At 39.4% G+C, this 22,139-nt stretch overlaps 2 protein-coding genes across 4 annotated transcripts; one reads left to right on the top strand and one right to left on the bottom strand.

The window, feature by feature from the left end:
* The first annotated feature begins 1,024 nt into the window (after positions 1-1,024).
* On the top strand, positions 1,025-12,993 carry ptpn22 (protein tyrosine phosphatase non-receptor type 22). Of its 3 annotated transcripts, XM_079477792.1 has the most exons (28): positions 1,025-1,449; positions 2,456-2,564; positions 2,796-2,872; positions 3,436-3,531; positions 3,688-3,726; positions 4,006-4,077; positions 4,383-4,442; positions 4,567-4,709; positions 5,294-5,360; positions 5,435-5,512; positions 5,615-5,695; positions 5,842-5,957; positions 6,692-7,218; positions 7,306-7,395; positions 7,551-7,622; positions 7,711-7,782; positions 7,858-7,985; positions 8,072-8,099; positions 8,178-8,255; positions 8,490-8,558; positions 8,648-8,713; positions 8,830-8,960; positions 9,224-9,251; positions 9,450-9,503; positions 9,605-9,714; positions 9,885-9,915; positions 10,061-10,189; positions 12,273-12,993. In XM_079477792.1, exons 1-28 carry the CDS (start codon positions 1,348-1,350, stop codon positions 12,332-12,334), a joined length of 2,715 nt encoding a protein of 904 aa, XP_079333918.1. In that variant the 5' UTR covers positions 1,025-1,347; the 3' UTR covers positions 12,335-12,993. The 3 variants fall into 3 exon arrangements, with proteins under 3 accessions (XP_079333918.1, XP_079333919.1, XP_079333920.1); XM_079477793.1 differs by lacking the exon at positions 10,061-10,189 and having other exon boundaries at positions 1,197-1,449; positions 12,273-12,986; XM_079477794.1 differs by lacking the exons at positions 9,885-9,915; positions 10,061-10,189; positions 12,273-12,993 and having other exon boundaries at positions 1,197-1,449; positions 9,585-9,699.
* rsbn1 (round spermatid basic protein 1) lies at positions 12,792-21,661 on the bottom strand (the record flags this gene model as incomplete). The annotated part of the gene is made up of 7 exons (XM_079477795.1): positions 12,792-15,955; positions 16,396-16,504; positions 16,605-16,772; positions 16,861-17,003; positions 18,095-18,232; positions 19,604-20,232; positions 21,073-21,661. 7 exons carry the CDS (start codon positions 21,659-21,661, stop codon positions 15,386-15,388), a joined length of 2,346 nt encoding a protein of 781 aa, XP_079333921.1. The 3' UTR covers positions 12,792-15,385.
* Positions 21,662-22,139: the final 478 nt, after the last annotated feature.

The following is a 22,139-nucleotide window of genomic DNA, read 5'->3' as shown; positions in this document are numbered from 1 at the left end:
TCCACCGTACCTGAATTACAAAAATGAAAATGAGAAAGATGAGACATTGAAACCCTTATATATAAATCTGTTAAATGAGACTTACCCTGGACTAAATGCAGTATAAATATGACCTTCATATTTCGATAAATGTTCAAGTATTGATGCGTTGCTGTGAGCGGATTGATGTACCTTTGCAAGAAACAGGATGTCGGGCAGTGATGGACCGTGGGTTGTGGTTTTCTTTTTTTAATATACGTTCTGTGAAGCCTACAAAATGTCCCCATTTGTTTTACTAGATGTACAACCTTCTTTCAACTAAATTTTTCATGTTTTGCCGGGCTCACCTTGTGACATGCCGAAATGTAAATGATCAAAATATGTATTAAAGAAAACAGACTCAGACTTTAGGTGGGAATGGAAAATACTTTATAAATAAATATATAACAAAAATCATGCAATAAACGTATTTCCTTCATGTTCATGTAGCCTAATGTTATCCAGCTTTGGGTTGAGTATGCTTTTGAAATTCTATGTTCTCATCATTTTGGTAAATGCATTAATCAAATCTTTATGACGCCATAATAGACAATTGTTTCAAAGTATCAACCTGCAAAACTAAAAAAGAATAATTTTACCCTGCACTTTTACTTTTACCCACTTGGTGGAGTCCCACGAAAGACTTTCAAACATCAACATAACATACTGGTAGCGATTACTGTTGCAGATTGTTCTTCCAACTTAAATGCTCACATAATTAACTATCAGGTCTTACATATTATTATTTATTTATAATTTATGATGACATCTGTAACACTGCTCCAAAATATTTATTGCAAGTAACCTACAAGGGCCTCTCTGGTCTGACTACATTTTATTATGCTTTAAATTCTAGTTCTTCTTCAATGTTGTGAATGTCATCAAACTGGCTTGGCAGCCGTCAGCAACAACAGAGACCTTTGCCAGTTTTTGTCACATACAAACACCCACCCACAAAAGCTTCCTGTGTGGGGCATAAGGGCTCCAGGACCTTCTGCTTCAAAGTATTATACATATCATACAAGAAATATACAGACAGAGTCAAGGCCGCATTGAAAGAAAGAATGACACACAACAATAAGAATCAAAGAGAAAGAGACCAAAGCGAGAGACTGAGGGAGGAGAGGGCCACAGTAATATTTTACATTTGACCACAGAATCTGTCAACTGTTGCTGTCACTGCTTCCGTGACGACAGATCGCACAGTTCCTCAACTCAAGAGCAAAGCGTCAATCGAGACAAACTGAAACATGGGCACTTTTCAGAAGCCCAATGATCATCTCTAAACTCTGACATGACAGAAGACCTTTCTTTGACACAAATTATGCCATGGACCCCCAGGCTCAGATTCTGAGGGGCTTGTTGGCCCAAATCGCCAGTAAGGAAACAGAAGACGAAGGGGCAGAGAACAGCTTTGCTGGAGAGTTTTTGGTAAGTTTGTCTTGACTAGTTTGTTTTTCTTTCAAAAGGAACTGCAGGGTTCCATTTTCAAAAAAGCATATGACTCATTTAAGTAAACAAATACTGATGAGGTGGAAAATATACTGCGCCTGTTTGCGTTAAAATAACTGCCATTATACTTTATGTGGGTCAATCAGTGATGACAGAATTTTTTTTTCTGGGTGAACTATCCCTTTAAATACTTTAAATGTGTGCATAAAGCTTACAGTATACTTAGATTTGTAAGCAACATGCAGTGCATTGACTGTGGGGGTCTGAGGCTGAGATTCCTTCTCTACTCTTGTGTCTGAGTGAAAGTACATTTAGGTATTTAGGGCTTAATTGTCTCTGTCAAACTGGACTACTGGCACACAAGTCTGTGGCGCTAACTTGCTAATGGATTCCTAATACTAGTTCTGAGCAGGAAGAGGAACTGTATACTTGGCAGGGCGAAAAAATATGAGCAGAACTAGCCATTCTCTATCGTGGCCACAGTGAATGCTGATACCAGACACGTGTAGATAAATCGTACAAACTCTTAATAAAAACATGAGGTTTCACACCCAGTGACGGCTTGTTCCTCATGGGCAGCCCCTGGTATTTCAGCTCAGACATCCAATGACAGTTACTCAGCACGCTCAGCTCTGCGTTTGCTGGACTCATGTAGTAAAAATGTTTCTTGTAATGTGAAGAAAGATGTGGTTGGAAAGTCTTAGGGTGAAGATGCATGCAGATCAGAGACAAAGGAAAGAAACGGCTCATCTCACACGCAAATTTGTCAAATGTGTTGTTTTGCCGATTTTGTATTTCTTAAATATTCAAATTATTTAAAAAAATGTTATTATTATTTATTATTATGAATAAAAAACGTTTTTTTAGAAGAACAACCCTTTCTCAACTTTATGTGGCTCAAGCAGCCATCACATCAGTACAACAATGAAAACAAGATACATACATTTAAAATATAACAACATTTTATGTAATATGTTCAAAACAGAAACTAAAGAGGCAGTCTACAAAGTATCGTGCAGAGAAAACTTACCTGACTATAGCGGCAGACAAACAAGATAATGCGAAGAAAAACAGATACAAAGACATTGTACCATGTGAGTATGACATTTGATTGTAATGTATTATACTATTTTGACATCTCAAAACCAAAAACATTTTTTGATACAGCAATACATTTGGTTGCTTTACAATGTGAAGGATTAATACAATATTAATATAATGATGCACTTTGTGAAATAATAGTTCATCAAAATACTTATTTTAAGTAACAAGTCTGTGTATGATGACGGCTTTTTTTTGACATATTTTACTATTTTTATGCACAGTTGATCATAGTAGAGTGAAGCTCTCCCTACAGACATCCAAACATGACTCAGACTACATCAATGCTAGTTTCATTAAGGTAAGTTCTGTTTTCATTTTTCACCATAAGCCTGCCAACATCCCATATCAAATAACAATAACAAACAGTCAGGTTTACACACATTTTAAAGAATTAATCTTACGGTTCTCACGAACCTCAGGAGAGACGCATAATGTCAGTGAAGACTGACAGCATGACAACAAGACACATGAAAACTGTGATAAAAATCCAGGTTAACACTTAAGAATTATTTTCCTAAACTTTTCCTAAACACATATACACATATTACTGTTGTATTGCTTAAAAGTGAATATAAACTTCTTAGCAGTTTCTGTGGTCTGAAAAAATACAGAGCATATTTTCTGTTAGTTTGATCTGTTTTTCCAGTTTTCTTTTTCTGCAAATAAATGCAAATAGAAACAATAATGTTAATTTAAATTTGGAAGTTGTTGGGGGTTCACAGAATGAAATAAAAATAAACGTTTTACCTAAATACATAAATTCAGAAAACGTAACATAATTTTGAAATATCGGTAAAAAAATGTTTTGGGCTGTATGTTTTTTTTTAGATGTATTCATGTTTATGCTATTGCTTTTTGCAGGGGGTCATGGGCCCGACGGCATATATTGCCACACAGGGTCCACTTCCAAATACAGTGCTGGACTTCTGGAGAATGCTGTGGGAATACAATGTGCAGGTGAGTACATTTTCACACAAATGCCAGTTTTTTGTGCGAAACAAACCGTTTCGTGGAATCTCACATGGGGTCAGCCATGCATGTTACTTAAAACCTCAAACTGTTCAAATCTGTAATGCCTCAATAATAACTATAAATTTCCTGATCTCTCTGCAGGTGGTGGTGATGGCTTGCCGAGAGTTTGAAATGGGACGGGTAAGTTGAAACAGAGTAAACACTTTGTTACAGGAAAATTGTGTAATTCACAGTTTCTAAAAAGAAAACTTTTCTTTTAATAACCACATCCTTTTTGCATAAAGGGGGTGAAGCAATTTATTCTTCTACCTTCTTTTTTATCTTGAGCTCACACCCTTTCACAACTTGCTAGTTACAATGTTGTGCTGTATTGTTGTTTCTGCATATAATTTTTTTATAGCACAGATGCATCTAAAGGGAGCGGTTAAAGATGAATGCTGCTTTCCCTTTTTCTTTCAGAGAAAATGTGAGCGTTACTGGCCGGTGTCAAAAGAAGATGTGTTTGTATGTCAACCCTTCACCATACATAATGTAAGAGACACTTCCTCCCCAACTCACACCATGCTTCCTGTCCTTATGTTTGCACTCGATGTTAGTTGGCCGTTCACGAAAATGCAAACACTAAGATGCAAATAAATAAATCTTTCAGAAAAGTCTGAATAATACAATACAGTATGTCGGTCAATAAATTAAAAGAATGTTTAAATTAAAATGATGCAATTTTACAGTTTGAATTGATCAGTAGGCCTTGTTCAAATGTGCATCTACTGACTAAAATGATGCAAAATATACTCATGTGTTGAGCATCCCAGTCATGCACACGTGATCTTGTCTAGGAGTCTGAGGAGAATAAGGGAGAATATATCACAAGGACGCTTAAAGTGACATTTAAAAAAGTAAGTAAACCTTGGAAGTTCAAGGTTCAAAGTTAATTTTGTTTTTATTCTAGTTTTTGTTATATAAATATATTCTTTCACCAATACGCAAGTGGAGGGATGTATAACCCTGGTTATTTTTCAGGAGTCTCGCTCACTGAAGCAGCTTCACTACGTGAACTGGCCGGATCACGGAGTACCCGACTCCATCCCCGCAATACTGCAGCTGCTGCAGGACATGCGCATTTACCAAAATCACGAGGACGTGCCAATCTGCATTCATTGCAGGTGAATTCCTTAATCTGATATCAAATGTGATCAATGTCTGCCAAAATCAAACGTCGTTATTGTGGTCTTAAATAGAAAAAGGTGGGGAGGCCCTTTCTGTTAAACAGGTTCTTCCCATAGTGCTTTCTGTTAAAGAGAAACAAGCTTTATTCTAAGACCCCATGCTACCGCCATTTTGTCACAGGAAATGTGTAGGTGGTTGACCAACAACAGACAAAACCAAATACTTGTCGTCTGTCAGTGTAGTATTAAAATGACAGCTAATGCTCGTGTAGCAACTGTGTGTGTTTACAGATGCTGATAGTCTCTATTACATTTTGCATCGGCCATTTGCCGTGATTTTGATTTGATTATAATGTCTAGAATAGAATTATTTGGAAATCTCTTAACCAATCAACCACCTCATGCACTTAACCAAGCTTCAGACCACAAGTAAGAATATTTTCTCGGGTACTGCAGAACATTTTATTGGGCTTTTTTAAACTATCAGATTTTAAACCTTGCAGTCCAAGTTACTTTAGCGATAAAAGAGCATTGTGTTTTCACTTTGGCTTATCTTCTTGGGACTCTTTGGGGATTTGCAGCGCAGGCTGTGGAAGAACAGGTGTACTGTGTGTCATTGACTACACCTGGAATCTACTGAAGAGACAGGTACAAATTCAAAACATCCTTCTGAACGCGCTCTTTAACAGACAAGTGTGGTGATCTTATTTTCTTTTGTTTAGATTATTCCAGAGAATTTGAGCATCTTTGACATGGTAAAAGAGATGCGTACACAGCGTCCTTCTGTGGTTCAGACCAAGGTATCCATTTAGTCATGCGATTATCAATATATTATTATGGTCACAGGCAGACATTAATGTCTTTGCAGTGTTTCCCTTATTTGACTTCTCTCTCTCTCCTAGGAGCAATATGAGCTTGTTTACAAAACCATCAAACTGCTGTTTGGTAGATATTTGGACATAATGGATGAATCAAAAACAGAGGTTAGATGTGGCTTCATTATTACACAGGTTATGGAATTAGCCTCTGCATTTTCCACTAATTTATGACACATTGAAGCCGTACGCAGAACATTGGTCACACTCTTGCTCTTGGGTTTATTCAACAATTTACATTTTACGTCAATCAGGTTTCAGCTCCCTCCTCACCTGTTCACACAAGTAGTGAAAGTGAGCTGTCAGATTTCAGTGAACCAGATTCAGAGACCGGACAAGACTTCAGAGGATTGATTCAGACTAAAGACAGGTAGCACAGGTTTTCATGCTATTTAACCACACCACAAAGGAAATTGGAAAATGAAAGAAAGTTTGAACCTTCTGGTCACTCTTGACCAAAACATTTTACGTTTAAAAACACAAATTATCCTTTCGGGATGGTACAAAACTATTTGACGTTTGTGGCACTTATTATGCAAAAACACACACACGAGCACACACCCGCACACACATCACATTTGTCATATTTGTACTCAAATTCAAATTATGAATGAAGATGTTATACATCAGTTTTTTTGTTTTATACAATTTCTATACACATAATCGGTAACAAAATGTTTTGCATTGTTCTACAAAAGGTTAGACTGTAATCGTAATGCAAAATGTGTCTGTTCAAATAAAAAAATAATCGATTTTGTGAGTTGGGTCACTTTTGACTAGTGAGAAGAATGAATGGGACTTCTAAATATGAAGCAAAAGTGGGTTAAAGACTTCCTCCATATGTTATTGGTCAGACAAACAAATAGCCATGTCCCAAACTTACAACTGGTTACATTTACAAAACCATATGGTTCCACCCATATTTTTACATTTTCTATTGCTTCAGTAATCACAGCGCCTTTACGTGTATTAAAAAAGTATAACAGCATCATAAATCGATAATGTACAACAATAATCTTACTTTAGTTTACAATTGCTTTAATGTCTTATTGTGTCTTGTGATCATGATGCCTCATAACAAAAAATGTTTTGCTGTTCTGATAGGAGTGATGAGATGAACATTTCAAAGAATGACTGCAAAATTGCACACAACATCAACTGTTTGCCACAGATTCATGCAACATCATTCTGCCAAGGTGGTGTTTCCTTCAATCAAACTCCTTCACACATGCCAAATTCAACGAGTGAATGGACAAAGCCGTTCATAATACAAACTCCTCAAATAGATGTTACAACCTGTGGATCTCAAGGAACGGAGCCATCCACCAGTTTCAAAACTTATTTGGAAGCTGAATGTTTAAATTACCCGGCCAGACAAGTACAAGAACTGAAACCAAGTCCTAAAATGATCGAGTGCGCAGAGAACCAAGTTTTAAGTCTTGTTGTAAAAGACCCCAACCCTGTAAAACCCGGCAGCCTCTGCGTCACTGTTGAAGATCCTTATTTTGATCCTGGATCTCCACCAACTGTAGACAGTTCCAACGTTACACCTGAAATCTGGATTGAGGACACTTGTTTAGAGCTATGTAAACACACGTTAGATCTGCCGAAATATGACTGCAACGACAAAGGTATGGAAACTTAAAAAGTCGATCAAACACGTGACCACAGTGTCATGCTCTATCGGCTACACAAACACTGTTTTTTTATGTATTTAGGTGCAAGTACACCAACATCCGATGATGACACACCTCCTCCTTTACCAGAGAGAACTCCAGAGTCGTTTATACTGGAGGGTGAAATTAATGGTTAGTCCAAAATTGTCCTGCCGGATGCACATACTAGACATATTACCAGTCATTATAAAAACATTAATAGAGCAATTGACCAGTCAGAATCAAGCATTTCAGAGAATCATGTAATATTTTAGAAGATATAACACTAATACCATCTTCTGTTTCAGATATCAGTCAAGCCAGTGATCTGTTGACATTAAATATCCCAACTAGCTCAGACTCAGATTTAATCAATATAGGTAAGTATTTCACAGCCCTGGCAATCACAGAACGATACAGATGTGTGAAGAATACTTGTAAATATTCCTGTTTTTCTATTGCAAAAAGACAGCCCTCCCTCGCCTGTACCCCCGCTGCCTGAGAGAACTCCAGAGTCCTTTGAAATGGCCAAGGAAGAGGGTATGGCTTTGCGACGATTAATTGTCAAAACTCAGTTGTTTGTTCTTTATTTAATTTTGTCGCCTCGTCAAACAGATTTGGTACAAAATGTGATGCAGGAAAAGCCGCAAGATGTTGTATTGAGATTTGGGAAATCTTCAGAATGGTCCGGAAAATCGAATGAATGTCAGACAGACATCAGTCGAACCTGGTCTAGGAGCAAGGTAATGTTCATGTGACTTCTTAAAGCTTTATCTCTATCGCTGCCGGTTACTTCATGAACGTCTAGTAACAGGCTTTTCTTTTCTAGAGCTTAAAACTTAGAATGTCACTTCCTGGTAAGTCTAATATATAAGAACAGCCACTTTAGTTACCCATGACCAGCAGAACTGATCTCATGAAACCTTTTTTTACAGCACCACCATCTAGTCTTTTCAGTCCTATTCCAATCACAAGTCAGAGCCCTCCTCCTCTACTGTACTTACATTCCCCCGGTAAGATTCATATTTCAAGTATGAGCTCTTTTCGCAATATCAATTTAAGTGGTTCTTAAATGTTTATTTATTTGTTTTTGAAACAACTCGTATGTAAAACCTCCCTGCTTGTTTCATACTCTGTACAGAGGTTACAACTGCTAAGAATACACATGAGGAAGTTGGAAATTCCAGCAATCTCCTTCTGGTTCAATAATTTTTTTGTAAACTCTACTTCTCATTTTTTGACTTCAGAATCTGCATCACTTCACACCCAGACACCACGTGATCAGGCCGATACTTTTAACATCGTTTCAGATAAAGGTACGATTCCATTTGAACAAAAACAAAAATGAATGTAGCCTTTCATTGAATTGAATTCATTGAATGAAAGTGATATTCTTTTTATAAAGAATGCGAAAAAACTCCTCCACTTCCTGAAAGAACGCCAGAATCTTTCATTTTTCCCAGGGAGAAAGGTGCAGTATGACCTCATCCATTACATGGAAATGCAATCGGTTTACAGCTTACAAAAAAGCTGCATGTCTTTATTGTTTAAATGCCAAAGTTAAGAAATGTTCCGTTTCCTTTAAAGGGCCTGTCAATAGCGCCCCCTGTCTGTTAAAAGAGACCGAGCAGCTGAGACCGAGAGTAGGGACATCATCTGAATGGTCAGGCAGCTCTCAACCCAGATTATTACAGGATTATTCATGGAGTCGAAGCAAGGTTATCTCCCCCGGACCTTAATATTATGAATAAAAACACGATTCTTTAATTTAGATGAACATTTATGTCCCCTATAATTATTTGAAAGGACAATTACATACTTAAAATGATTGAATTATTGTAGTTTTAAAAAATAGACTGTAATATTCACAATTGTTTAATTTGGAACTGTGTGGTATTCATATTTTTTGATGGATAAATGACAGACAGTGCTGACAGTCGTTTCAAATTCGGCAGCTAATATGTTTATAATTTTCCAACAGAGCGTCAGATCTATAAGTTCAAACCAAGGTAGGCTAATGTTTCCGTTGTGTGCTCTTTTGTACCTCTTGTACATACTACCTGTCATTATAATATATCATGGACTTGTAAAATCAACATCATCACATCCTAAAGCAAGTCAAATTGATGCCAATGCAGCCTAGTGTTTGTGAAATAAACAGGCTGCTCTATTATTAGATGTGTGCACAGCTGTGTTTGTTTCTACAGAGCCTTTATCCGTGGCTCCACGAGTCCCTGTAACCATGGCAACTGAAAGGCAAGGTGAGTGACAGCTTAGATCTCTTGACACTGATTGATCTTAGTTCGGAAAACGGCATTGCCAAGATTACCTTTGTGATTTAGCATTCCTGTGCCCAATGCAGTAGAGCTCCAGGTGGCACACGGTGGCAGGCAAGCTGCAGCCGGACCTGCAGATAACCCGTTGAACAGAGGGGGAGATAATACTTCACTGGTCAGCAGGGCCAGGGCCAAGGTTCAACTTAAAAGTCTCAAATAACACAATAAACATCCCATAACAGCGTGCTGTTTAGTTGACATCTAATAAGAAAATATATAACGAATGCACTGTCAGTTTGGATAGACTGACTGTCAAATACAAGAATGTTAAACAAATACTTCTCTTGTATTTCTCTGTTCTTATAGAGCATTAAGTTTTTAAAGGGAAGACAGAAGGGTATGTATATAATACATTTTATGTTGATGTAGCTGTTTCTATTGAATTGAATTTCGTTTAGTTAAAGTATAAGAAATGTTATGTAAAGTTATGAGATACTTAAAGACGTTTGTTCAACTCCATGCGGTGTAATTGCCCTTTGCAGCAAAATCGGCCCCCCCCACAGTCCCACCTCCAGCTCCGCCCACATGTCCAGCTCCGCCCACAGGTCCCTCTCCAGCCCCGCATCGGTCTGCACCTCCGCCTTATGGTGCTACAGCTGGATTCCTATTTTGTAAGCATTTTTTTACTTATTTGTCATTTATATTTTACCCATTAGTTTTGTGTGTCCCCTTCCTTGAACCGCCACCTTAACGTGGTGGAGGGGTTTGAGTACCCGAGTGACCCTAGGAGCTATGTTGTCGGGGGCTATATGCCCCTGGTAGGGTCTCCCAAGGCATACAGGTTTGGTGCTCATATGTGAGCGCATGGTGGCCGGGCCTTTCCCCACGGGGAGGGAAACAGTGCCCTACCAACGCTGTTTACAGATTCGCCCTGAGTACCTCAAGTCTCTGGATGTTGTGGGGCTGTCTTGGCTGACACACCTCTGAATGATGGCAGACCGGGGTGGTGGTCCCTCTTTTTAAGAAGGGGGACCGGAGGGTGTGTACCAACTACAGGGGGATCACACTTCTCAGCCTTCCCGGGAAGGTCTATGCCAGGGTACTGGAGAGGAGAATACGGCCGATAGTAGAACCTCGGATTCAGGAGGAACAGTGTGGTTTTCGTCCAGGCCGTGGAACGCTGGACCAGCTCTACACCCTCTACAGGGTGCTGGAGGGTTCATGGGAGTTTGCTCAACCAATCCACATGTGTTTTGTGGATTTGGAGAAGGCATTCGACTGTGTCCCTCGTGGCATCCTGTGGAGGGTGCTTCGGGAGTATGGGGTCTGTGGTCCTTTACTAAGGGCTGTCAGGTCCCTGTTCGGCCGAAGCAGGAGCTTGGTTCGCATTTCCGGCAGTAAGTCGGACTTGTTCCCAGTGCATGTCGGACTCCGGAAGGGCTGCCCTTTGTCACCGGTTCTGTTCGTAATTTTTATGGACAGAATTTCTAGGCACAGCCAGGGGCCGGAGGTTGTCAGGTTTGGGGACCACACGATCTCGTCTCTGCTATTTGCGGATGATGTTGTCGTGTTGGCCCCTTCAAACCAGGACCTTCAGCATGCACTGGGACGGTTTACAGCAGAGTGTGAAGCGGCTGGAATGAGAATCAGTACCTCCAAATCCGAGGCCATGGTCCACTTCAGGTTGGTGGAGAGTTCCTTCCTCAAGTGGAGGACTTTAAGTATCTCGGGGTCTTGTTCACGAGTGAGGGAAGGATGGAACGGGAGATTGACAGACGGATCGGTGCAGCTTCTGCAGTAATGCGGTTGATGTACCGGTCCGTCGTGGTGGAGAAAGAGCTGAGCCGCAAGGTGAAGCTCTCAATTTACCGGTCAATCTACGTTCCTACTCTCACCTATGGTCATGAGCTTTGGGTCATGACCGAAAGGACAAGATCCCGGATACAGGCGGCTGAAATGAGCTTCCTCCGCAGGGTGGCTGGGTGATCCCTTAGAGATAGGGTGAGAAGCTCGGTCACTCGGGAGGAGCTTGGAGTAGAGCCGCTGCTCCTCCACATCGAGAGGGGTCAGCTGAGGTGGCTTGGGCATCTGTTACGGATGCCTACTGGACGCCTTCCCCGGAAGGTGTTCCGGGCCCGTCCGACCGGGAGGAGACCTCGGGGAAGACCTAGGACACGCTGGTGGGACTATGTCTCCCGGCTGGCCCGGGAACGCCTCGGTGTCCCCCCGGAAGAGCTGGAGGAAGTGTCTAGGGTGAGGGATGTCTGGGCATCTCTGCTTAGACTGCTGCCCCCGCGACCCGGCCCCGGATAAGCGGTAGAAAATGGATGGATGGTTTTGTGTGTCTTATAACCTATATATTCAGAAGTTTTAAGTATTAAATTCTTTAAAGAATAAACAATATATATTGATTCAATTGTTTACCTCATTTGTGAGTCGCTTTGGATAAAACATTTGCTAAAAATATTTTATCATCTAAGACATTCATTTACTGAATGAATTTATCTTTGTTTCGGGCTATTTCCAAAAAGATAAACCTTCTAACTTAAACTAAAATAATTGGTTAAAATATTGCCCAAATCGATTATCTGCCTGTTTTGATTTTCAAGTCAGAACGGACAGTTACTATAATTTAAGGAACAAGTTAAAAGCTGCCAGAAAATTCATGATTTGATATTATCACACTTTATATTCGGACACCTTCAAAAATGACACTGAAAACTTTAGTTTAATGTCTATTGTCTTTCTCCACAGCTTTTGGTTCGCGTTTTGGAAAGCCGAAGGGGCCGCGGAAAAAGCCGGAAACATGGGTCTAATTGAAGAAAAAGCAGTTATCAGTAGCATGGCTGCCTGTCAAAGAGAAGTCTCAGAAAAGGAGAGCTGGAAATTCAGGAACAGTACCTCAAAAAATATAAACACACGATAAGTGGACATTTACAAAGACTGTGGTTATGTAAATGACTCACTGTGACCTCCTGTAAAGGTATTATGCCAGAGAATGTGCTTTTTTATTATTGTGTGTTGCACATGCAATTTTTCTATCTATTATAATGTGTATACATGAATAATACTATAGCAACTCAATAAGTGTATTAAAAAAAAACATTTAAACATAATACAGTAGGTAACCAGACATTTCATAACCAACTACTGCTATTGAAAATCAGTAAACTGTTGTCAAGTGTATGGTCTGTGACAGTGTAAATGATGTTTGCTTATTTACATATTTTCAATTTTGTCTGCAAAGTCCCTTTAAGAACGGCTTCACCTGGGTAGACTCATAAAATTGTTTATTTAAAAAAATACAGAAAAGGTCTATGCATTCCATTGCATTTATACACATTCGAAAAGATCCACATGACAGTTCTATTAAATGTAACTTACTTGCATTTACAAAACATTACTCTTACTATCATAATTGACCATCTATTTGTCCTTAAAAATCAATGAAATTAAAAACTTGAATACAAATATCAAACAGAGCAAATGATGAATCAAACTCACACAGAGCATGCCTTGATCCCTAAGTGGATTTTTCCAATATTACAAATAACAGTTAAAAACCTGATCAACACAAAAAGATACTAGCTGCCAAAATTCAGAAGAAACGAGAACGCTAAACATCGTCATGTTAGTATACTATGAAATCTCCTTGAAAGCATAGCTAATGTAGGACTGAACCGAAAACTTAAAACACGTAGCTTTAAGTTATATGGATGACACAAACAAAACCAATTTGGTTTGGCTATGTTTTGTAAGTTCAGTCATTGATTGTGAAGATAAACTGTTATTTGTAAATGCAATAAATGGGGGTGGGCTAGTTTTGATCGTTTTATAATACACATTTAAAAACAGTTGGAAAAATAGAAAGAAATGTATCTATATTGCACGATTGCTAAATCTCTTTAGGTCAGTTGGTGCCAATTCTTTCCTCATACGTTCTTATCATCGGTGGCCAATAAACCGCGACCTTCTGGACTCATCAAATTTGTAACACTAAGTTGGGTTTAATTTTTTGAAGAGACACCAATTAATACCCAATCTTGATTTATTGCCAGACTTTTTCCTTCACGATTTATGCTTTTCAAAACTGGCATAGCATCAGTTACCACAACAGTAGACATTTCAAGACGTTAAAAGGCACTCATTTATACTGGATGCATTTGATTTCATGTTGTTCAAACCATAAACCTCATAGTCTGATCGGGTTTGCTGGTGTGAAATTACATTCAGATCGTTCAACTAGAATTACTTTGCGCGGAGCTAACCCTCAGAACAATGAATGCCTGCTTAAGACTTCATTCCATTAAACAAAAGGATACAACCACATAAACATGTGCAACAAACCGGACGCACAACTACACTTAATGACCTTTTGAACCTAAATTGCACTCTTCCAACTAACTTGGATAGCATAGTCACCCTAGAACGCCTGTCAAATACATAGGAAACAATTGTTATGCAAAAGCACATATTCCTTCTGTTATAAAGAATATCAAATGCTTTTTAAGGAGAAAAACAGCTTTTGTGTACACGGCTAAAAATGATTAACGACAACATTTATTCATACCTTGTTAATGAATTTTGAGGTCATATTTGTACTGTTTTTCAGAAAAGTTTAACAATGTTGTTCAAATTGGCCAAAGCAAAAGGATGAATCATTTGGGATTAAAAAATAAGTGACATGAAAAAGACATATGTAAAAAAAGACAAAAATGTAAGCAAATCAATGTGTTAACCATAAAGTATAGTTTAAAATATCTGTTCTCTAAAAGGATCACATGTAAAATCGAAATAAATTATAAATTAAGGGCATGTTATAAAACTCAGATTAATGCACAGGTAAGAGTTATTGTTGAGCTTTGCAAAGGTTCAACAGCTCGATATAACAATGAACAAATTCACATGTCAACTCACAATAGCGCAGTAAACAAGAAGACTTCATCTAGTGAAAATGCATCACTATATTGCCCCTGAGCGCAGGTTTGGTTTTATGTTTACAATCTATGTTCTGATAACGTGTCCACATACCCATATATAAATGACATATGTCTGGTTTGCCGAAATAAAAATAGGAGAACAAATCTGACAGAGCACAATAGCGTTTAAATAAAAACATACGGAAAGCATGATGAATGAATTGATGACAATGACATTAAAAGACACGTCATGACTTTTCTGAACAAAAATAAATAATTAAAACAAACAAATGAAATGGAAAAACCCTCCTGCAGAGGCCAAATCCTAAATCCTGCATACATGTGAGGTAATCGAATGCACAGGTTGCTCATGAATAATCGCTTCTATTTATTAATTATTCAAAATAATGTTTTTCCTTCACGCTGAGTGGAATAATAAAATCCCAGAGGATGGTAAGTAAAAAAAAGCTAATCTCTCTCATTGTAAATGATATCTATGCTCTCGTCTCAGCTTAAATACTTCATAGTGAGAGTAAACCATGTGAAAAATATTCGTTTTTTTTCTCTAAAACAAGATTGCTGTTCTACACTCGTGACAGGCACTTTTTTGTAAAAACCAATTAGAAGATCAACGTGATACACATGACAGCCCAGGAAACGACACGAAAAGTCTCTGGAGAGAATTCATCTCACTCATATAATATATAAACAAATATAAAACAATACTAAGTAATCAGCAAAAATATATCTCAAATTAAATACTTTGGCTGAGAAAAACCTAAAAAGTACACGCGGGGTCATTGATTACCAAAATCTAAAAAAGAAAAATATACAGTCTTCATCACTATAGGCAAAGTCCAGATATTCCTTTTTTACACCTTGGAATGTCAGTCAAGTCCGTGAGGCGAAAGAAATTCCCACCCCTCCCCGCAAGAAACGGTTGGGAAGTCATTTAGGGAAATCTGTGGACCGGCACTGGGTGTTGCTGATTCTGAGTGAGGAATCGGGAGCGGGCTCGGCAGGAACCCGTGGAAGCATTGGCTGTGGCGTTGGGTGGAAAAGAGGGCGGGCCACAGGACTGGCGCCGACCTCTGAACGGGGAGAGTGGGGGGATTTAGCTGACTGTGGAGGTGCGGGCTGTAACTCTCTGGGCGGCGTTGTGGGCCGCTGGAATACCAGCTCATCCATTTTGGCAATCCCACCTTGAGCGGAGTCTGTTTGTAGACGAGCATACGAGGTGACTTTGGCGTCAGGGTGAACAGGGGAGGAAGATGGGGGAGGGCAGGATGTAGAGCACAGGTCCGTGGTCTTATCCTTTTTAGACTCCGCCTCCTCGGAGTAGTACTGCTTTAGGCGAATGTGCCACGCGAGGCTGCACACGGCCGAGACCGTTTTGAACTGGTGTATGACATTACGGGGGATGAAGTAGATGTCGTCGTCGCAAAGCTGCAAGCGAGCGTAGCGGATACCTTCCCGTCGCAGCTGGTTCAGTTTGGCATCGTCCACCCATTGAACACACTGTAGAGAGAGTGGCATTATGGGATTGTGGACCTCTAGTATACCTGCCTACTCTCAAGATTAAGGTTCCCCAGAGACTTTGACCAGAAATTTTTCATGAATTTTGTGTTGCGTGTGATTATTGTGGATTTTTATGAAATAAAAATAGAAACTGCTATTGCATTTTGACTCTACCAGGCCTGAGCGCAACTATAAAAATCCTGATATTTGGATCACTTACACATTATTGCTAAACAACCAACAGCATATTATTATACAATATTCTTTAAAACTTCAGAATTAATATAATCTAAAAAAAAAGCAAGTCATTCATTAGTAGAATGGATTTCTTGACAGTAGTCTCCACTAATAATTGGTTTTATATGCTTTTATGAGAAACACTTATTTTTTTGACTGTCAAGTGCATAAAAATTCAAGATTTTTAAGAAAAGAAATCTTACCTGCGACACAGGTGGTTCATACAGATCAAGCTGAAGCCTCTGCACGACATCATTAAAGTCCTCAGCGTGAAAACAGACCACATCTTTAGTTATTCGTGGCTGGTCACTCCTAGAGAAACAAAGCGCCATATCAAAGGTCATTTGATCTTTTGTTACACAGACGTGGCTTTCTGCGCACACATGCATAGCAGATGGTTACACCTACTCACCATTCCCCAAAATGCACGGCTTTCAGCACACCCACAGCTGCTGTACTCTGCCAGTCGAAGCCCTGGCCAACGTGATCAGCATGGGCTCTCGTACGATCCTCGAACAGAACCTCACGAGGTTCGTTGGCTCTCGGTAAGTAATGTAAGTTCTTGACCTCATTCATAGATCTACAACCCAAAAGAAGAGCGTTTTGTGAGCTCAGCTGGTAAAAAATAGCTGAGTGTCTGGAGAAAGCGCAGTTTTATGAGAGCATACCTTCGCCTTTTGAATGGAGATTTGGGCATGTCAGCCGTAGGAACCATTTGCTCCCCAGGTCTCACCCACATTATGGGACCATCATCACTCTGGGACCTGCAGTCAAGCTTTAGACTGGATAGAGTTCCCCATGGCAAAGTCATCTGCACAGACAGAAAAATTAAGTCAAACACACACACACACACACACACACACACACAAAGGTTAACTATTTGTGAAAAAGACAAATCCAAGATTTGGTGAGAATCACCCAAATAACTTAAGATGTCAAACATGATTGTCTTAAAAACACTTGAATCAACAAATTATCTTTATATTATTTTAATTTCAAGGTATGACTTTAAATTAAAAGGCATTCATTTCTAAACATGTTTACTTAAATTTTTTACAAAAAAGGCCTAAAAAAATGTCAATCTCACAGAATGTTTAGCTAAAAACAAGCGAAGCCATGATGCTTAACCAAGTTTTTATTAATCATACATAAAAATACATGAATGAATGATATTTTTAAAGAATATTAAACATTTCTTCTAAATTTCTTTAAATGTGGAAAACTATCTGTATCGTAATGAGAAGGGAAAGAGTCGTGTACACAGCGTGACAAGAGAATATTTCATTTTTAACTAGAAAAATATTAAGTAATTTGTTAACTTGTTAGCCAAAAAAAAAAGGTACTAGTGGATGTTTTTCTTCACATAAAATAAACCTTAATGTAAATATCTTGTATGTCTTTAAAAAAAATTAAGGATAATGAGAATAGCAGTCCTGGACACTTCTTTCTTCCATGATTTCTTCTTTTTTATTCTACATGAATATTCTGTCAATCATGTGTTTGGTTATTTTTTGTCATTTTAGAGCATCTAGCAGAACATCCAATTGTTTTTTACACAGTATTTTATTTACTTTAAATTAAAACATATATGCCCAGTTTCATAGACAAGAATTCAGACAAAAATGAAATGAAATTTGAATGAAAGCAACTTAAAATGATTTTTATAATTCAAATCTTTACTGCCATGATGTTTCAGGGGTTCCGTAAGAATCACCCATTTAGATAACAGGCTTGAATCTTAAAGATAAGAGACAAGAACTATGAACCAAAACAGTCTGAGAAAAAAGTGAAATGCAACCACAATGTTAGAAACTCCCTTGGAAAATCCTCACATGACACAGCGGCATTTGCACTGTGCGTGGCCTTTTACACTCACTCTTCGGTGAGAGAACATTTTCTTACCTTTAGAAATGGAGACTCCTCGAGCATGTCCAAGAACTCTGGGAAATAATCGCCCACCTCCTCGTCTACTGCACCGACCAGACTGATCTGCCTCATGGGACCCGCTCTGAATGTGCCAGAGCAGTACGTCCGGCTCACCTGCAAGATTAAAACATCCTCACTTACCTCTTTTACAGTATATGAGATACACTTGCAATGTGTACATAATAAGACCTTAAGAAGCCATCCATTTAAAGTCAAATAAAAGTATATGGGTCGGGAGTATTTGGTAAATAAATACACAGATTTACATTATCATTTAAGTAACTTCTTGAACTACATTCATGGGATAAATAAATGTCATCAGAAACAATATGTTTGTGTTCATATGTTATGTTCATATTTTGAGCAGAACAGACCTGAGTGCAAAATTTTAATTTGATTGTCTCATTATGAAACATGACAACTAGTCATGCGAGAACCAATAAAATTCAATGTTACAAACACACCGGCATATTTAAATTGAGCAAATATTAAGCTCAAATATTAATAGTTCTCTCACACAGACATCTTGTAGCATTTCAGCAGACATTTATTAACCCATGAAGTCAAAAAGGATGTGTTAAACTAAACAATAACACTCTTTTTGTGTTATGAAATTCTTAAACTAGACTTAAAGTGATAGTTAATCCAGGAAAATGTTGTCATCATTTACGAACCCTCTTGTCATTTGGCACGGATAATGAATTTCTTTCTTCCGCAAGAACATGAAAGAGGATATTTGAAAAGAATGTTGGTAACCGAACCGTGCCGTCACCCATTCACTTCTATTGTACGGCCACTGCAAGTCAATGCAAGTGAATGGGTGCCGGTTAACTACATTCTTTAAAATATCATCTTTTGTGTAATGCAGAACAATAAAGGTCATACAGGTGGTGTGAAAATGATGACAGAACTTTTATTAAGCTAGTTAATAGCTTTGCTAAATTGAGATATTTATGTCGCTTTTAAAAAAAGCTTATGTGGATCTTGAGACAAAACAATTGCACCATCATATTTTAAGATATGTCAGGGCGAGTTATTTTAGTTCAAGACAGCTCGAACATTCATTTTAGCCTGAAACCTCATCTGTGAAACTGAATAAATTTTGTGTTCCTTTTAACCGTGTTTGTAAAACAACAGTTTTTAATGGAGTATGGTCTCTTTTTGTGCCTTATTTTATTTTAAAGACCATATAAAATAACATGACAGGACTTTTTGCTTTGTGTTCAGCTCAAGAAAGAAATTCATTTAAAAGTTAACATTTTTGGGTGAACTATTTCTTTAAGACCGGTAATGTACTTTGAATTGGAACTTTCTGCAGCACCTGACCCGAGTAATGAATGTAATTTGCCAATCCTCTGCAAACATGTGTTCAGTATTACAAATATGATGCATCTTGGATTAAAGTTAAACTCAACCAACGCCTGAAGATCCCATTCAATAAAACACTGCATTAACTTCAATAAAGAACACACAGAACCAGCCTACCTGGGAGTGGAAGTTAGCGATAGTGGTGGTCTCGATGTCCTTCTTGCCAAGGATCTCCATTTTGACCGGCGTGTTGGGAAAATTGAAAGCGAAGTAGTCCAAGAAATCGGGCAGGTAAGCAGCTGCTCCGTGGACCACAGCGAGCGCGTACCGAGCTGCTCCTTTTGGGTTTTCAGCAAAAGCGAGATCCAGAAACTCCTGGGCAAACCGTTCAGTCTCCCCAGGACCCAGTGTAGACAGTTCATCGACGTAAGCGTGCAGTACCAAAGCCCCTCCGTTGGGCTGTTTCTCCTCATGTATGAGTCTTCTAAAACTGGAGTTGTTCTGAAGACACGAGCTGCGGATGAAGTGGTCGTGATGCGTGAGGAAGGGCTTCTTGACACCTTTGGGAGTGTGGTACTCACCTAGGCCAGGGCGACATTGCTTTTCGTCTTTAAGGTACTTAAGCCCCACAGGCTCTTCAGAAGTTGGAGGATCACCTGTCAGTCCCACACACACCGTCTGAACCTCTTTACTGTGCATGCGTAACTTCTTGCCACGCTCGTCTTCACGATTACGCTTCTTCTTCTTCTTTTTCTTAAGGAGGTATTCCTCCAGCGTCTGGCATTTGCCATTTTCACCATGGGGTTCTGAAAAGGTCAAAAGATAGTGAGCGATGGTCATTTTGGTAGGCACCCTGACAGACTTCAACTACATGGAAACTGGAAGTTATTCGGAGGGGCTGTCCCCACTCTCTGTTCTGAAAGCGTCGTTGACCAAGAAACAATACAATTGTGGACATTTGTTAAACACAATAAAGAGCTTGAGACCTTTTTGTCAGTTGTTAAGTATAACATTATAGAGGAGAAAAACTAAACAAAACTGTACGGTTACTATATCCGCGTAGCATTTACACAGTAGTGCAAAGAACATTAATGTTCATAGTGTTGATGTTCATAGTACACAGCCATCTGTATATTTTGTTCATAGCACATAGCTACTGTCATATTTTCAAAGTCCATGCCCACTGTATAATATTTTCCTTATATTGTCTTCTGTATTTATTCTAACTGTATATCCTGCACTTGCTAACTGCACTTCTGGTTAGACCTAAACTACATTACGTTACACTGTACTTGTATATGTGTAATGACAATAAAGTTGAATCTAATCTAATCTTATTTTGGTAGAATAATATTTGAATAAAGTCTTACTATTTTAACAAATACAACACCATCGGTTCAAACATTCTTGGCTAATAATTGTACTCGTCATAACACACATAAATGCACAGTGCTCTAATAATAAAGGAATCATGTTTGCAGCAAGTAAGTACATGTAAACGGTGCTCGTGTGAATGGGGGCGTTCACGCGAGCATGCTCGGGCACGGGTTAGCAGCGGAGGCTAACGAGACTTTTCTCTGCTGACTTGAGCTGGAATCCAGCCAGGATTTAAAACCCGCCTAGCGTGCAAACGATATCAAATGTACCTTTCTTCTTCTTGCACTCCCCCACTTTCACGTTCGCCTCGGCGTTTTCCTTCTTGGGTTTGAGTTTCGCGTCCTTCTCGATGTGTTTAGGTTTGTTATTGGGGTCCTTGGCCTTCGCTACTTTGAGCGGCGTGAAAGTGAACAGCGGGGAAGGCGGCAGGACCGCGGCCACCGATGTCTTCTGCGGGACGTGCGCTGCTGGCGTCACTTTCCGCGGAGGCCAGCCGGGGGGCAATTCCTTCTTGGAGCCGTGGTGGTGGGGGGGATGTTGGTTGAGGCGATGTTGCACAGGTGCTTGCTCTTTGCTACCTAAGTTGTGCGCTTGACTGTTCTGTTGTTGATGCGGTGGATGTACGCGTTGGTGGTTGTGTTGAAGGTGATGGAGCTTTATTTTCTTCACTTCCTTCTCCGCTCTCTCTCGCTTGTCGTCGGACGGCGAACATTCCCGCTTTTTCTTCTTTTTCTTGTCTTTGGTAGCTTTGTCAAAGCTCTCCCTGCTCTTCTCCTCTACTTTGACGCGCAGCAAATCGACCTGTGCCGCCATTTTGCACGTAAATTTAAAAGGCTTTAAGAGGGGGTGTTTGCGCATGTCTACTGGGATCTGTAGTTCTGCGCGCTTTAGCAAATCGGCGCTCGCGCGTTTGTAGTTCTCATGGTCAGAGCGCACATGCGCACAGCCGCTATGTTCGTGGGCTGTGACGTTTCCGTCGGGCTTCAAGGGTTGCGTGCTCGACTGCACGCACCTCGTCCAGGAGCTGACGTAATGCCGGAGCGTAGGGTGGATCCGTACCGCTGTAGAGGGATATTTCTGCCGCTCGGTCACCAGAGGAACGAGCTAGAAATTGATCATTGATCATTGTTAATGCGGTGTGTTCAGTTTTAATTGTCGAATGCGTCAGACATACGGCGTTTCAACGTAAAACGTGTCTACAGAACGCTGGGTTCGTTGGCTTCCGCCATTTAAAACGCGTCAGTGGTTTAAAGGACACGCCGCATTCTTTTCGCCTTTTTAATGTTGGGAAAATATCGAAATCAATGGAAAAAAGTTTTATTATAGAGTGTAGTAT

The sequence above is a fragment of the Barbatula barbatula genome, assembly GCF_947034865.1.
Source record: "Barbatula barbatula genome assembly, chromosome: 17".
Taxonomy (NCBI): Eukaryota; Metazoa; Chordata; class Actinopteri; order Cypriniformes; family Nemacheilidae; genus Barbatula; species Barbatula barbatula.
The sequence above is the reverse complement of the archived record's forward strand: the minus strand, read 5'-3'. Positions and strand labels throughout refer to the sequence as shown.

What these genes read in the sequence shown, in the direction of transcription:
- ptpn22 (XM_079477792.1), top strand. Translation starts at nt 1,348, where the DNA reads ATGGACCCCCAGGCTCAGATTCTGAGGGGCTTGTTGGCCCAAATCGCC. An exon ending in ATACAAAGACATTGTACCAT is followed by an intron (nt 2,565 to 2,795) that starts GTGAGTATGACA and finishes TTTTATGCACAG; the next exon opens with TTGATCATAGTAGAGTGAAG. An exon ending in CTTCTGTGGTTCAGACCAAG is followed by an intron (nt 5,513 to 5,614) that starts GTATCCATTTAG and finishes TCTCTCTCCTAG; the next exon opens with GAGCAATATGAGCTTGTTTA.